The sequence below is a fragment of the Petromyzon marinus genome, unplaced genomic scaffold (genome assembly GCF_048934315.1).
Source record: "Petromyzon marinus isolate PM22_M1 ecotype Great Lakes invasive population unplaced genomic scaffold, UKy_Petmar_22M1.pri1.0 PM_Scaffold_77, whole genome shotgun sequence".
Lineage (NCBI taxonomy): Eukaryota > Metazoa > Chordata > Hyperoartia > Petromyzontiformes > Petromyzontidae > Petromyzon > Petromyzon marinus.
This window is the reverse complement of record NW_027423685.1, coordinates 57,205-75,019: the sequence shown is the minus strand read 5'-3', so window position 1 is coordinate 75,019 and position 17,815 is coordinate 57,205. Positions and strand designations below refer to the sequence as shown.

At 51.2% G+C, this 17,815-nt stretch overlaps 1 protein-coding gene across 1 annotated transcript in view; it reads left to right on the top strand.

The window, feature by feature from the left end:
- The window catches only part of HIBADH (3-hydroxyisobutyrate dehydrogenase), a 30,158-nt gene extending 14,290 nt beyond the window's left edge, over window positions 1–15,868 (top strand). Inside the window, exons 5-8 of the mRNA XM_032977985.2 lie at window positions 1,358–1,491; window positions 4,118–4,194; window positions 4,611–4,767; window positions 9,415–15,868. Of these exons, the coding sequence (XP_032833876.1) occupies window positions 1,358–1,491; window positions 4,118–4,194; window positions 4,611–4,767; window positions 9,415–9,573 (527 nt within the window). The 3' untranslated portion in view covers window positions 9,574–15,868. The remainder of the gene's footprint in view (window positions 1–1,357; window positions 1,492–4,117; window positions 4,195–4,610; window positions 4,768–9,414) is intronic.
- The last annotated feature ends 1,947 nt before the right edge of the window (window positions 15,869–17,815 follow it).

The window sequence follows — 17,815 nt, the reverse complement described above, 5'->3', positions numbered from 1 at the left end:
ATCCCATCGGTGAAGGATGTCATTTCTGACATGCAATACTCTGGTGTCTACAAACTAAGTTGTGTCTGCGGCAGCAGTTACATTGGGGAAACTAAACGACATGTCTCGAACCGTGTTCGCGAACACATGGAAGATTTGAAACATGGCAGAACCAATGCCTCTGCAGTGGCTGATCATTGTTATAACGCGGTGGGCTCGCACGATATAGTTTTTTCCAAGACCAAGGTACTCTGCAAACCTTCGTGCTACCATCAAAGATTTGTCTATGAAGCCATCCAGATATATAAACACAGAGACAACTTCAACCGAGAAGATGGTATAAGCTGAGCAACCATTGGAAGGACGTTATTAACCAGCGCCAAATTACAGGTAGCCACGTGCAACTGCACGGCCACCAGCTCCACCGCCTCCCCTCCTCTGTTACTGCCATGGATGGCGCAGACGGTGCGAGCAGCCTCACCGGGGGTGCTGGCAGCTTCGCGGGGGCGCCCAGCCCGGGGCCCTCCCACGGAGACGCTGGCAGCAGGGGACACGGGGGGTGCTCCCTCGTGAGGCGGAAGCGGGAGTAGCTCTTAATTTTACATTAACAGTTTAAAATATTTTCACACCAACGTAGCCACCTCCGCGCGCCGACCTCGACTTGGTGGTGGCTCTGCGATCTTACATTAACATTCTAATCTCTCACATTAACACAGCCACCTCCGGGCCCTCGTCTTGAGGCCCCTCTGCGATCTTACATTAACATGCTAATTTCTCACATTAACATCACTAACACAGCCTCTCTCCCCCTACCACCGATTATCTCTGCCCCACCCCCTCTCTCGCCCCCCCCCCCTTGCCTCCCCCTTTTTATTTCTGCCCAAACCCCTCCTCTCTCTCCCCCCTACCGCCGATCTCTCCCCCCATGTCTCACACGCAGCTCCACAGCCCCACTTTCTGCCCCGCCCCCTCTCTCTTCCACCTCCAGCCCCGCCCACTTACCCTTGGGTTACTCCCAGCTCAGACCTATATAACCTCTTGTCACGGCAGCTCTCTCGCCTGTTTGCAGCAGTTTTCCTGCTGCATCGGACTCACCTGATGACGATTGCTTCTGTTGCGATCGAAACGTTATTTATTTTTATTTTATTTTTTCTTCCTACGTATGTGAGTGTACATGTGAATCATTGAGTACGTGTATGTATGTATGCGTGTATGTGTGCGTATATACGAGTGAGTGTATGTTTTACGTGTGTGTGTGTGCACGTGTCATGACGTGTTTGCTATGTATGCGTCACGTGACGCGGTGGACACCTGATACGTCTGCTGAGGCTACACACGCGGGGGTTGGTGGGCGATCTTTGTCTTTGCGAGAGCTCAGGAGTGGGGGCGGCAAGGGCTGGGAACCTCACCTTCATGGTGGGCGGTCCTGAGGCCGAATTCAACGCCGCCAAGGAGCTGCTGAGCTGCATGGGGGCCAACGTGGTGCACTGTGGGGGAGTGGGCACGGGGCAGGTAACAGCACGCACCTCGCTCGCTCGCTGCCTCACTCCCTCACTCCCACGGAGATGCAGAGCACCACGCTCCTCAGTGTAGCCTTCACAGACTGTTGTGGCAAGTCCATCGTCCCTCCTGATTTTGTTCGTTTGTCCACTGACAAAGAATTGATCAGTCTATAATTTTAATGGTAGGTTTATTTGAACAGTGAGAGACGGAATAATAACAACAAAAATCCAGAAAAACGCATGTCAAAAATGTTATAAATTGATTTGCATTTTAATGAGGGAAATAAGTATTTGACCCCTCTGCAAAACATGACTTAGTACTTGGTGGCAAAACCCTTGTTGGCAATCACAGAGGTCAGACGTTTCTTGTAGTTGGCCACCAGGTTTGCACACATCTCAGGAGGGATTTTGTCCCATTCCTCTTTGCAGATCTTCTCCAAGTCATTAAGGTTTCGAGGCTGACGTTTGGCAACTCGAACCTTCAGCTCCCTCCACAGATTTTCTATGGGATTTAGGTCTGGAGACTGGCTAGGCTACTCCAGGACCTTAATGTGCTTCTTCTTGAGCCACTCCTTTGTTGCCTTGGCCATGTGTTTTGGGTCATTATGCTGGAATACCCATCCACGACCCATTTTCAATGCCCTGGCTGAGGGAAGGAGGTTCTCACCCAAGATTTGATGGTACATGGCCCCGTCCATCGTCCCTTTGATGTAGTGAAGTTGTCCTGTCCCCTTCGCAGAAAAACACCCCAAAGCATAATGTTTCCACCTCAATGTTTGATGGTGGGGATGGTGTTCTTGGGGTCATGGGCAGCGTTCCTCCTCCTCCAACCACGGCGAGTTGAGTTGATGCCAAAGAGCTCTATTTTGGTCTCATCAGACCACAAAACTTGCACCCAGTTGTCCTCTGAATCATTCAGATGTTAATTGGCAAACTTCAGACGGGCATGTATATGTGCTTTCTTGAGCAGGGGGGCCTTGCGGGCGCTGCAGGATTTCAGTCCTTCACGTTGTAGTGTGTTACCAATTGTTTTCTTGGTGACTATGGTTCCAGCTGCCTTGAGATCATTGACAAGATCCTCCAGTGTAGTTCTGGGCTGATTCCTCACCGTTCTCATGATCATTGCAACTCCACGAGGTGAGAACTTGCATGGAGCCCCAGGCCGAGGAAGATTGACAGTTCTTTTGTGTTTCTTCCATTTGCGAATAATCGCACCAACTGTTGTCACCTTCTCACCAAGCTGCTTGGCAATGGTCTTGTAGCCCATTCCAGCCTTGTGTAGGTCTACAATCTTGTCCCTGACATCCTTGGAGAGCTCTTTGGTCTTGGCCATGGTGGAGAGTTTGGAATCTGATTGATTGATTGCTTCTGTGAACAGGTGTCTTTTATACAGGTAACAAGCTGAGATTAGGAGCACTCCCTTTATGAGTGTGCTCCTAATCTCAGCTCGTTACCTGTATAAAATACACCTGGGAGCCAGAAATCTTTCTGATTGAGAGGGGGTCAAATACTTATTTCCCTCATTAAAATGCAAATTAATTCATAACATTTTTGACATGCGTTTTTCTGGATTTTTTTGTTATTCTGTCTCTCACTGTTCAAATAAACCTACCATTAAAATTATAGACTGATCATTTCTTTGTCAGTGGGCAAATGTACAAAATCAGCAGGGGATCAAATACTTTTTTTCCCTCACTGTAAGACTGTGAAGAATGAACCTCAGCGTTGTGTGTATATATTTTTAAGCATTGTTAACGCGAATGAACATTTTTAGCGATCGTGTTTGCGTTGCTAGGGGCAACTCCTGTCAGCGTTTCGCGCATGTGCAATTGCGTGCTTTGTCCTGCGGTGGGCGGCAAAAATAAAGAAAAATCGCCTCATAACGCTATTTTAACTATTTTGAAGGTGAGTGACGGGAAAACGGCATAGTGATTGCCCACCGCGGGGCTTACGGCGTGCTGCCTGGCAAATCTTTTTCGACATAAACCCCACCGTTTGAGAGCCAAATTTCTCGCAAGCGCGCGTGCGCAGACAAACAGACGGACAAAAAATGACTTTTATAGATGAGATAGGGGGTAATGCACAGTCCCTGATCACACGCAAGATGCGTACGTAGGCCGAACAAAGACTGAGGCGTGTGGGTAGCATCTAGAAGCATACAGCAGCATCCAAATGCCTTGTGCGATGATGCTACACCTATAAACCGCTTATTCCTACTGGCGCGACGTAGTTCCGTGCACTCAATCACGTTATTCGCATCTGCGTTATAAAACAATGTGTTCCCTTATACATTCATCACCTTATATACAATTCGCATTATGAAAACAAGATGCGGCTTCATAGGAGAAGTCTGGATTTGGAGTTTGCATCTCTCTATGCCCGTGGTCGTGTGGATTTTTCTCTGGGTCCTCCGCTTTTTCCCTCCAAGTTTAGAATCAACGTCACATGTTTCGAGTATTTGGCTGCTGCTCTAAATGTCCACGTGGTGATTATGATGAGCTCACTTTGTTGAACTATCATTCGTGATATAGCCAGGTCGCTTCTGAAAAAGAGCTAAGTAGCTGAGCCGGGACTTAAACCTGGTAAAATAAACTTCGTTTTCAGTTGTTGCTGTGGTGCTTGTTCCTGATATGCAGGCAGCCAAGATCTGTAACAACATGCTGCTGGCGATCAGCATGATCGGGACGTCTGAAGCTATGAACCTCGGAATAAGGTGCGACGATGTGTGATTGTGATAGCGATGGGGGATGGTGATAGCGATACGTGATGGTGCTAGTGATGAGTGATGGTAATACCAACACGTGATGATAATGATAGTGATGCGTGATGGTGATAGCGACTTGTGATGGTGATAGCGACGCGTGATGGTGTTGATAGTGACGTGTGGTGGTGATAGCGATGCGTGATGATGATAGCGACGCGTGATGATGATAGCGACGCGTGATGATGATAGCGACGCGTGATGATGATAGCGACGCGTGATGATGATAGCGACGCGTGATGATGATCATAGCGATGCCTGATAATGATGATCATAGCGATGCGTTATGACGATTATGAACAGTGATGACAGGCCATGGTGGTACTGCACTTGTGTTCTCAAGTCCGCTGCTGTTGTTTGTGTCTCAGGCTGGGCTTGGACCCCAAGCTTCTGGCGCGGATCCTCAACATGAGCTCGGGGCGCTGCTGGTCGAGCGAGGCATACAACCCGGTGCCCGGCGTCATGGAGGGCGTCCCTGCCGCCAACAATTACCAGGGCGGCTTCGGCACCAGCCTAATGGCCAAGGTGAGCAGGGGGGGGTGGGACGCGGGGATGGTGTGTGTGTGTGTGTGTTCTTGCGTGTCTGACAGAGGAGGTATTCAGGATAGTTGAGAAAAAGCGACAGGGCCCACTGTCATCGGCTACAGAATCCCACGTCAGAGAATGAGGAGGCTTACCGCAGCCTTCGCTCGGAGGTTCGGAGAGCCATGAGGCGCTGCAAGAATGGGTGGTGGTCGCGGGTTGCTGAGGAGATGGAGTCTGCCTCAGTGGCCCACGATCACAAATCTCTATTTGACTCCATCACAAAAGTAACCTGCAGCGCCAGACCTATTACCATCATTAGGGGAAAAAACGGTGTTCCAATCTCTGACCCCCAGGAACAGGTTTGCAGATTTGCTGAGCATTTCTGTGAGGTCCTGGGGGAGGGGAAACCCCTCAGCCAGGAAAACATCGTGGCACAAATTGGGGATGACCCTGCTGAGGCTGCGGTGCCTCAAATATTGGAAGAAGTCACCCCCTGTGAGTGGCTGGCTGAGGTGCCATCTGTTGAGGAAGTACTGAAGGCGATCCGGAGTCTGAGACCAGGAAAGGCAGCGGGCAGAGATGATCTCCCAAGCGAAATGCTAAGGGAGGGTGGCATTTGTGCACAGACTGCCCTATATGACATCATAACAACAGTCTGGACCACTGGACGGGTTCCGCAGGATTGGAAGGATGCCCTGGTGGTCCCCCTCTTTAAGAAGGGGGACCCCACAGACTGTAACAACTACAGGGGCATCTCACTCCTCAGTGTGCCGGGAAAGGTCCTGGCAAGGATTATTCAACATCACCTTGCCAGGCACGCTGAGGAGAGGCTTGCGGAGCCCTAATGCGGTTTCAGGAAAGGGCAGTCCTGCACAGATGCCATATTTTCTGTCCGTCTGCTACAGCAGAGGTGGAGGGAATTCCAACAAGACCTACAGTGAGGGAAAAAAGTATTTGATCCCCTGCTGATTTTGTACGTTTGCCCACTGACAAAGAAATGGTCAGTCTATAATTTTAATGGTAGGTTTATTTGAACAGTGAGAGACAGAATAACAACAAGAAAATCCAGAAAAACGCATGTCAAAAATGTTATAAATTGATTTGCATTTTAATGAGGGAAATACGTATTTGACCCCCTCTCAATCAGAAAGATTTCTGGCTCCCAGGTGTCTTTTATACAGGTAACGAGCTGAGATTAGGAGCACACTCTTGAAGGGAGTGCTCCTAATCTCAGCTTGTTACCTGTATAAAAGACACCTGTTCACAGAAGCAATCAATCAGATTCCAAACTCTCCACCATGGCCAAGACCAAAGAGCTCTCCAAGGATGTCAGGGACAAGATTGTAGACCTACACAAGGCTGGAATGGGCTACAAGACCATTGCCAAGCAGCTTGGTGAGAAGGTGACAACAGTTGGTGTGATTATTCGCAAATGGAAGAAACACAAAAGAACTGTCAATCTATTCTTTGGTTCTTTCGGTAAAGTCACGTAGAATGAGAATAAAATAATAAATTAATAAATTAAAATAACACAATAAAATTCTCACGACGTTTCGGCCACAACACAAGTGGCCTTCATCAGGTGAAGGGACGAGACTGTCTGGAGGACAGCGCTGGAGCGAACACAGCCAAGCTCAGACCGCGACCTTTAAGCTGTGTGAGAAGAAACAGAGCGCCTTGACAAAGGAATTAGCATAAAAATTAGCATTTATTTGGCAGACTTAGCATGATGAACGGTGTAGAGGGGGTGAACATGTGCAGACCGGCAAGGGGCGGAGGGGGAGTTTGCATATTGATGGTGTGAAAAGGGAATTTAAGCTGCTGCGAAAGTTTGGGATACCACTACTTGAAAAAAATATACTGTACCATTGAAAATTAGTTTAATGTTTGGTTCGGATAATTTAGCATTGAAGTAGCTGCGTGATTAGCTTGTGACTGGTCACAGAAATAGCTATGTAAAGTCAAAGCCTACACATCCACAGAGGCACCCAGCACAAATCAAACAGGAGAATTTAGCATTGAAATAGCTGAGTGAGTAGCTTGTGACTGGTCACAGAAATGGCTATGTAAAATCAAAGCCTACACATCCACAGAGGCACCTAGTACACATCAAACAGGATAATTTAGCATTGAAATAACTGAGGGATTAGCTTAAAGGTCGTGATCTAAGCGTGGCTTCTTCCACTCCAGCGCTGTCCTCCAGCCGAAACGTCGTGATTTTTAGTTATTTTATTTTCACCTACGTGACTTTACCCAATAGAACCAAAGAGTATGGATCCTAGCAGTCACGAAAGCTTTAAATCTACTCCTGGTTGTTCTTCGTGCTTTCGGAGTCCCTTACCCCCTGCTCACGATCATTAAGGGCCTTCATGATGGTGAGCGGGCCCGGGTAAATCTACGTGGCCGGGAGTCAGAGCTATTTCCTGTACACCTTGGGGTGCGACAGGGATGTCCTCTGGCTCCCACATTATTTAACAAATATTTTGACCACGTAGTTCGTGAAGCCTTCAATAGCTGTACCGGGGGAATCTCCATTTGGTACAGATATAATGGGAGGCTGATCGATGCCCGGGTGCGGTCAAGGGATGGCTCCCTATTGCTCAACCATGTTATGTATGCCGATGATTTGGTAATAGCTGCTAATTCAGAGGAGGAGTTGGAGACGGTGCTGCTGAGACTGGAGCGTGCCACTCAGAGATGGGGCCTTACCATCAGCCCCGCCAAAACTAAGCACCTGCCTGGGTATTTTGTACCATCGGACACTCCACCCCCACAACTCCCAATCGGTGATGGGGCAGTTGTGGAGAGAGTGGAGAGTTTCCCATACCTGGGCAGTGTGCTTATGACCGGCTCCAGTTTAACAACAGAGGTCTCACTCCCCCTCTTTAAGAAGGGGGACTGCACAGACTGTAACAACTCCAGGGGCATCTCACTCCTCAGTGTGCCGGGAAAGGTCCTGGCAAGGATTATTCAACATCGCCTTGCCAGGCACGCTGAGGAGAGGCTTGCGGAGCCCCAATGTGGTTTCAGGATAGGGCGGTCCTGCACAGATGCCATATTTTCTGTCCGTTTGCTACAGCAGAGGTGTAGGGAATTCCAACAAGACCTACTTCTCTGCTTTATTGACCTGGTCAAGGCCTATGATACCATCAGTAGGCCTGGGCTCCTGGTTGTTCTTCGTGCTTTCGGAGTCCCTGACCCCCTGTTCACAATCATTAAGGACCTTCATGATGGTGAGCGGGTCCGGGTAAAACTACGTGGCCGGGAGTCGGAGCCATTTCCTGTTCACCTTGGAGTGCGACAGGGATGTCCTCTGGCTCCCATATTATTTAACATCTTTTTCAACCACGTAGTTCGTGAAGCCTTTGATGGCTGTACCAGAGGAATTGCCATCTGGAACAGATACAATGGGAGGCTGTTCGATGCCCGGGTGCGGTCAAGGGATGGCTCCCTATTGGTCAACCACGTTATGTATGCCAATGATTTGGTAATTGCCGCTCGCTCAGAGGAGGAGTTAGAAGCGCTGCTGCTGAAACTGGAGCGTGCCACTAAGAGGTGGGGCCTTACCATCAGCCCCACCAGAACTAAGCACCTGCCTGGGTATTTTTTACCATCAGGCACTCCACCCCCACAACTCCCAATCGGTGATGCGGCGGTTGTGAAGGGAGTGGAGAGTTTCCCATACCTGGGCAGTGTGCTCATGACCGGCTTCGGTTTGACAGCAGAGGTCTCACTCAGAATCAGTCGAGCGGCAATATCTTTTCATCGGTTGCGTAACGCTGTGTGGAAGCTACCTGGTCTGTGACTCCGCACTAAGCTTCAGGTCTTCTCGGCCACGGTAATTCCCTTCCTTCTCTACGCTTGCAAAACGTGGACCCCCTTAATGGAACATCTTCGCCGGTTAGAAACATTTAGTATAGCCTGCCTACGATCCATCCTGGGTTTAACCAGACTGGATTGTGTGAGGAGCTCACAAATCCTTGAAAGATCTGGGCAAGGTCCCATCTATGAGCTTGTCCGGCAGTCAAGGCTGCGTTGGCTGGGTCATGTAGCCCGCATGCTCAGCCACCTCATGCCGAAACAGCTTTTGTTCGGCCGGATCGAGGGGGCTAAACGGGCGCGGCAAGGGCTAGAGAAGAGATGGAGTGATGTGGTACAGGAGGACGTGGAGCTGAGTGGACTTGCCGATGACTGGTACCAGCGGTGTCAAGATCGGCCTCTGTGGAGGAGGCTCGTGAAGGACGCTACTGGGCAGTTGGAGGCAGTCGCCCTCCAACAACAACGGAGGGCGGAAGAGCGACGCTCACAACAACGAGCGGAGCGCCGGGTGGCTAAAGCACAGCAGGTTGGCACAGTAAGGGGCACAGGTGGTGCACCAGCCAGTCATCTCAGTCGACCCGTGACACCTGGGTCTGCCCCGTGACCTCCTGCCCGTGGGCGTTCGACACTTCACGTGGCCTCAAGGTGCACATGGCCTGGCACAAGCGTCGTGGTGACATCACCGCCACTTAGAATGGCAGTTGTTGTCTCTGCGTGTGTCTCTGTGTGATTATATGTGTGCTTGCCTCTGCGTTTCTAACTGCAATTGCGTACGCGCACGTGCCCGTCTCTACATGCGTGTCTGCGTGCGTGCATGCGTCTGTGCAGGACCTCAGCCTGGCCCAGAACGCGGCGACCAACACAAAGACGCCGGTGCCGCTGGGCTCGCTGGCGCACCAGCTCTACCGCGTGATGTGTGCGCGCGGATACGCCGCCAAAGACTTCTCCTCGGTCTTCCAGTTCCTGCGGGAAGAGGAGGCCAAGTGAGGCGCCCTCTCCCCCCACACCCCCAACCGGCGGGGAAACGTCCGTCCGGGACGGGCAGGGGAGGGGGAGGCGCAGATTGTCCCCCGTCGTGCTGTGAACAGCAACGCTCGATGAAATGGCGTCGCACTGAACGATGAGTCGGTGACCTTGTCAATGCAACGGTGTCCCCGGGGTGTCGCGTGGCACGTAGCAAGCACGTGACAAGACCTACACACTACACATTCGCATGCACATGCGTATACTCTCGCGTACACTCGCACGTATACACACTCGCACGTATACACACTCGCACGTATACACACTCGCACGTACACTCACAAGTATACTCACACATACACTCCCACGTATACACACACTCCCACATACATAGACATATACACTGGCATGTATAAACTCGTACAAATACACTCATACATGTACACACACACGTACACACACACGTATACACAGGAATACACTCACACCCACTCGCACATACTCCGGTATACTCGCACACCAGTACACTCACAAACACATTTCGGTACTCTCAAACACTTGGGTACACTCACATCGGTATACTCACATGCACTCTGATACACTCACTCGCACACTGATACACTCACACACACACCGGTACACTCACTCACACAGGTACACTCACACACACTCTGATACACTCACACACACACACTGATACACTCACACACACACTGATACACTCACACACACACCGGTACACTCACACACACTGATACACTCACACACAGTACACTCACTCACACACACTCTGATACACACACACACTGATACACTCACACACACACTGATACACTCACACACACACTGACACTCACACACACCGGTACACTCACTCACACACATTGATACACTCACTCACACACACCGGTACACTCACTCACACACACTGATACACTCACACACACCCGGTACACTCACACACACAGATACACACACACACACAGATACACTCACTCACACACTCTGATACACTCACGCACACACACACTCTCGTACACTCGCTCACACACACTGATACACACACCGGTACATTCACTCACACAGATACACTCACTCACACACACTGGTACACTCACACACACACTGATACACCCGCACACACTGATACACTCACACACACACACACTGGTACACTCACTCACACACACAGATACACGCACACACACACTGATACACTCACACACACACTGATACACTCACACACACACTGATACACTCACACACACACCGGTACACACACACCGGTACACTCACTCACACAACGGTACACTCACACACACTGATACACTCACACACACTGATACACTCACACACACACACTGATACACACACACACACACTGATACACTCACACACACACTGATATACTCGCACACACACCGGTACACTCACTCACATACCGGTACACTCACTCACACACTCTGACACACTCACGCACACACACCCTCTCGTACACTCACACACTGATACACTCACACACACTGGTACACTCACTCACGCACACCGGTACACTCACTCACACACACTGATACACTCACACACACACTGATACACTCACACACACACTGATACACTCACACACACACTGATACACTCACACACACACTGATACACTCACACACACACTGATACACTCACTCACACACTGATACACTCACGCACACACACCGGTACACTCACTCACACACACCGGTACACTCACTCACACACACCGGTACACTCACTCACATCGGTACACTCACACACACCGATACACTCACTCACACTGATACACTCACTCACACACTGATACACTCACATACACACCTGTACACTCACATACACACCTGTACACTCACTCACACACTGATACACTCACTCACACACACTGATACACTCACTCACACACACTGATACACTCACTCACACACTGATACACTCACACACACACTGATACACTCACACACACACCGGTACACTCACTCACACACCGGTACACTCACACACCGGTACACTGACTCACACACACACTGATACACTTACACACACACACACTGATACACTTACACACACACCGGTACGCTCACTCACACACACACTGATACACTCACACACACACCGGTACACTCACTCACACGCACACTGATACACTCACACACACACACTGTTACACTCACTCACACACACTCTCGTACACTCACTCACACACACTCATACACTCACTCACACACACTGATACACTCACACACACACCGGTACACTCACTCACACAGATACACTCACTCACACACACTCTGATACACACACACACACACTGATACACTCACACACACACTGATACACTCACACACACACCGGTACACTCACACACACTGATACACTCACACACACACTGGTACACTCACACACACAGATACTCACTCCAACACACTCAGATACACTCACACACACACTGATACAAACTCGCACACACACTGATACACACTCACACACACTGATACACTCAGACACACACCGGTACACTCACGCACACACACACACTGATATACTCACACACACACACACCTGTACACTCACACACACCGGTACACTCACACATACTGATACACTCACACACACACCGATTCACTCACACACCGGTACACTCACACACACTGATACACTCACACACACACACTGATACACTCACACACACACACACCTGTACACTCACACACACACTGATACACACACACACACCTGTACACTAACTCACACACACACCGGTACACTCACTCACATACCGGTACACTCACACACAGATACACTCACACACACACACACCGATACACTCACACACTCCGATACACTCACGCACACACACTGTTACACTCACTCACACATACTGATACACTCACTCACACACTCTGACAAACTCATACACACCCTCTCATACACTCACTCACACACTGATACACTCACACACACTGATACACTCACTCACACACACTGATACACTCACACACACACCGGTACACTCGCTCACACACACTGTTACACTTACTCACACACTGATGCACTCACACACACCTGTACACTCACACACACACTGATACACTCACATACACACCTGTACACTCACATACACACCTGTACACTCACTCACACACACTGATACACTCGCACACACACTGATACACTCGCACACACACACACACTGATATACTCACACACACACCTGTACATTCACTCTCACACACACTGATACACTCACACACACACCGATACACTCACACACTCTGACACACTCACGCACATACACCCTCTCGTACACTCACCAGCACACACTGATACACTCACTCATACACACCGGTACAATCACTCACACACACTGATACACTCACACACTGATATACTCACTCACACACACCGATACACTCACACACACCGGTACACTCACTCACACACACCGATACACTCGCACACACACTGATACACTCACACACACACCGGTACACTCACACACACACTGATACACACGCACTGATACACACTGTTACACTCACGCACACACACTGATACACTCACTCACACACACTGATACACTCACTCACACACACTGATACACTCATGCACACACACTGATACACTCACACACACTGATACACTCACTCACACACACTGATACACTCACTCACATACACTGATTCACTCACACACACTGATACACTCACGCACACACACTGATACATTCACACACACTGATACACTCACACACACTGATACACTCACTCACACACACTGATACACTCACTCACACACACTGATACACTCACTCACATACACTGATTCACTCACACACACTGATACACTCACGCACACACACTGATACTCTCACACACACTGATACATTCACACACACTGATACACTCACACACACTGATACACTCACACACACTGATTCACTCAAACTGATACAATCACTATGGCGGCGATCGCCAACCCACTCCCTCCAGCACTTGAGCCGAGGTGTGTGTGTGTGTTTATTTTTTTTGTACACAGCCCCTAAGCACCGGCCCAAAGCGTCGAGGTGGCCAGCAATAATCGGCACGATCAACGTTGGTCATTGGATGAGAGCGCAACGAGGGTTGAGTCGGTACTGTAGGGAAGCAAGTCCTATGTTGTGCTCTGTGCATCGCTGCTCATGCCGGCGTAAGGCACTACCACCACCACTAGGGTAGCAGGGGGGGAGAGGAGCTTCACAAACGGTTGAGACTTCGCTCTCCACCAACGTTTAATAGCCGTGGCCGGGAATCGAACTCGGTGCATTGGGTCGGTAGTAGCGCAAGGGAGCGGTGATGCGTCCGCTGCTTAGTTGCAAGGGTTCGTGGTTGGCGATTATTGCGGTGGCGGTGGTGGCAGTGGTGGTGTGGTGTTGACCGTTGTTATCCTACCACATGCCGACTGCTTCTCTGTGGACGCTGAGTGATGATGGGGGCTCGGCACGGAGAGGCCTGTGGAAGCCCCGCCGCCGCCTTGTTTGCGTGTACGGGACACGTGGTGTGCCAGTGGAGGAGGATGGAGCGAAGCAACTTAGACGTCAGGAATCGCAGGGGGATGAGGTTGTTATGATGGGTGGGACACGTGGTGATGTGCAGTAGAGGAGGATTTGTTTAACGTAGGCTTTCGCGGCCAATATCCATAATGGAGGTTTTTTGGGTTATATTGTTCCCATCTGATTGGCTCACAGGTGACGACATCACATTTATCCCCTCTATTTAAGACCAAAACAGGAGGAGGATTTCTCCACAACTCTGACTCGCCTCATGAGGCTGGTTGTATAAACTGGGGAAATGTCAAGGCTACTCGAATTGTAAATGTTGTGGGATAACTCTACAACGCACGACCGGTTATTGCTGTATTAGTAACGAATTGGCATGTTTTATTAACGTGACAAACTTTACTAAATTTCTGTGTCGGGTTTAACCACATTTATATTTCCCCGATCTAACCAAAAAAAAACTCTTTATGGAGGAGGATTTGGTCTACTCTTCAACGTCGTGCCAAGACATTGGAGGGTAGAGGTGGGATGTACCCACACTTTACCCCACCGCACGCAACCTTGCCAAACGACTCGTAACTACGGCAGTGAAGTATATTCACGCGTGTACGTGTGTGTCTACGTTTAACTTCTTTTCGCACCGTACGTCGGCCAACCGTGCTCATCGGAGGTGCGGGGGAGGACAACAAACTAAACACAACAAGTTGTTAATAAATTAGTTTTCAAATCTAGATTGAAAAAGTCCTTACCGTGCCCGTCCCTCTAAATAAACAAGTATATATTTTTTTAACACATCCCTTCGGTCACGCGGCCGTCTAGGAGTTGCATCTCATCGCAGTCACTCGTTTTATAATGCTGATGAGACAGTCAAAACCCCGAGTCCAGAGTTTTGCTTGCATCCGTAACCCAAAAATATAACGCTGCTAAGGCCGTGTGGCCGGCGGGATGTTGGCAGGGACCGACCACAGGCGTGTATTGTGCGACTTTGAGGGAGGAGGAATTGTTGGCTGTTGCTTTCCGTCGGGTTCAGCAGCAAGAAGCTCACCCTCGGTTCGATTCCCAACTCGTGCATCCATTATGTTGTGGAGCGCGTGTTCTTGTGCGTGCGTGTGTTCTTGTGTGTGCGTGTGTCAGTGTGGTGGTCTCTTCAGCGGTTAGCGCTACGCTGCACTACAAACTTGGTAAACCCAAGTTAGATTCCCACTCACGGCCACCAACACCGGTGACGATTATCTGAACCTGTCCTGGGCCTCCCCTAGGTGGACTCTGCCTCAAATGAGTACCTGGTGTAGTGCGTAGTAAACATCGCCACTCGGGAGACAAGGGCGGCAGGGCCTGGTGTTCGCCACAAACCCCCTCGTGTGTCGTGCCGGCCTTCATAGGTGTTGCTCACGAACGGCACTTGCCCCAGCAGTCTGTTAAGGCTTCACGGGGGGGTCTTTGTTGTCTCTACCCCCCCCCCCCCCCCCGTTCTGCATGGGGTTTGCCTCCGGCCTCTCCGGTTTCCTCCCCATAGCTAAACCCATGCACACACGCGAGCAGTGGCACTGATTTTGGCCACAACCACATCCCCCAGCCAATGCTGAGAGATGAGCCCTGCAGATCACTCGACTGGGGTCACTGCAGCAGCAACAACTTCACCCCCCTAACTGCGAAACACCCGACCGGACCCTCCTGAACGTGAGTCTTGAGACTCGGTGAGACGTGCCTGGGTGTGTAATCAAGTGGAACTGATGATAATAAATCCTGTGGTCGATGGAGGCGTGTGCGGTGGTTACAATGCGAGCGGTACGAACGTCTTGCAGTCTTCGTGCGATGTCCAAGTGATGGGTGCAGGCGCTGTCCACCTCCCCCCCCCGTTTGCTGACGCTCACGAGTGCACGTATTCAAGCCTCTGCCTTCACAGCGACGCATCAGAAGCCTTCACTCAACAGCAGCAGCCGCCGCCGCCACGACGCTGTGCCAGGCGATGTGCACGTCAAAGCCACGTGGACGCTTCGAAGGCTCACCCGCTGACATGTTGCAGGACAGACCCAGCAGGCGCCATGGGTTGACCGAGTTGACTGGCAGATGCACCCAGCTGTGCCCCCCCCCCCATGCCAACTTGCTGTGTGTTAGCCGCTGGGCGCTCCACACGTTGTTGTGAGCGTCGCTCCTCTGTCCGTTGCTGGAGGGCGACTGCCTCCAACTGCCCAGTCGCAGCAGCGTCCTTCACGAGCCTCCTCCACAGAGTCCGATCTTGACACCGCTGGTACCGGTCATCGGCAAGTCCACTCGGCTCCACATATGACACATTGTCAAATGCGAGTGGCCGCGTTACATCCCCGTGCTAAGAAATCCCCTGCAAATGACTCGAATCGCACGCAGCAGCAGCATCGCCCCTCTTGCCAGAGTGGCAAGAAGATGTGAACTAGCCTGGCACACAAGATGTGGGTTTGATCCCAACCCCGACGCCTGTATATTTGGATTTTGCATCTTCTACCCGTGGTCACGTGGATTTGTATCCGGGTCGGGTCCTTTGGTTTTCCCCTCCGCATTTAGAATGAAAAAATCACGTTAAGAATATTTGCGGGATACCTTAAATGCTCACGTGATGATAAGCCACTTCGTCTAGCTATCATTTGTGATGGCCAGGTCGCTTCAGAAAAATGTGTTATATAGCTCAGAGGGCTTTACCTGGTAAAATGAAATGCACCGTTTAGTTTAGAGTCTTGAGACATACATATAGATGGCACGCAGTTGGTATGGATTGGAGAGCTCAAGATTGACACAAACGACTGAGTTGGTCTGCCATGTAAATGCTGCTGCACGTGGAGGATGGTGCCCGGCAGAGGAGGCTGTGATATTCGTGGGATGAGGGTGGAGGGTGATGGTTGGGCAAAGTGATGAGAGAGTTGAGAGGGAGGCGGAGAGTTGAGAGAGGCGAAGTGAAGGAGAGTGGGGAGGAGGAAAGGAGTCGGGATAAAGAAATCCGGGTGTCGAGGGAGATTCCACTGCGATTGGGGGAGGGAGCTGTGGAGAGAGGGGGGGGGCGTGGAGAGGGGGGGGGTTGTGGAGAGAGGGGGAGGGAGCTGTGGAGAGGGGGGGGGCTGTGGAGAGAGGGGGGGGGCTGTGGAGAGAGGGGGGGAGCTGTGGAGAGGGGGGGGGATGGAGCTGTGGAGAGGAGGGGGGGATGGAGCTGTGGAGAGAGGGGGGGGATGGAGCTGTGGAGAGGGGGGGGATGGAGCTGTGGAGAGGGGGGGATGGAGCTGTGGAGAGGGGGGGGATGGAGCTGTGGAGAGGGGGGGGATGGAGCTGTGGAGAGGGGGGGGATGGAGCTGTGGAGAGGGGGGGGATGGAGCTGTGGAGAGGGGGGGGATGGAGCTGTGGAGAGGGGGGGGATGGAGCTGTGGAGAGGGGGGGGATGGAGCTGTGGAGAGGGGGGGGGGTGGAGCTGTGGAGAGGGGGGGGATGGAGCTGTGGAGAGAGGGGGGGATGGAGCTGTGGAGAGAGGGGGGGGGATGGAGCTGTGGAGAGAGGGGGGGGGATGGAGCTGTGGAGAGAGGGGGGGGGATGGAGCTGTGGAGAGAGGGGGGGGGATGGAGCTGTGGAGAGAGGGGGGGGATGGAGCTGTGGAGAGGGGAATGGAGCTGTGGAGAGAGGGGGGGAGCTGTGGAGAGGGGGGGGATGGAGCTGTGGAGAGAGGAGGGGGGGGCTGTGGAGAGG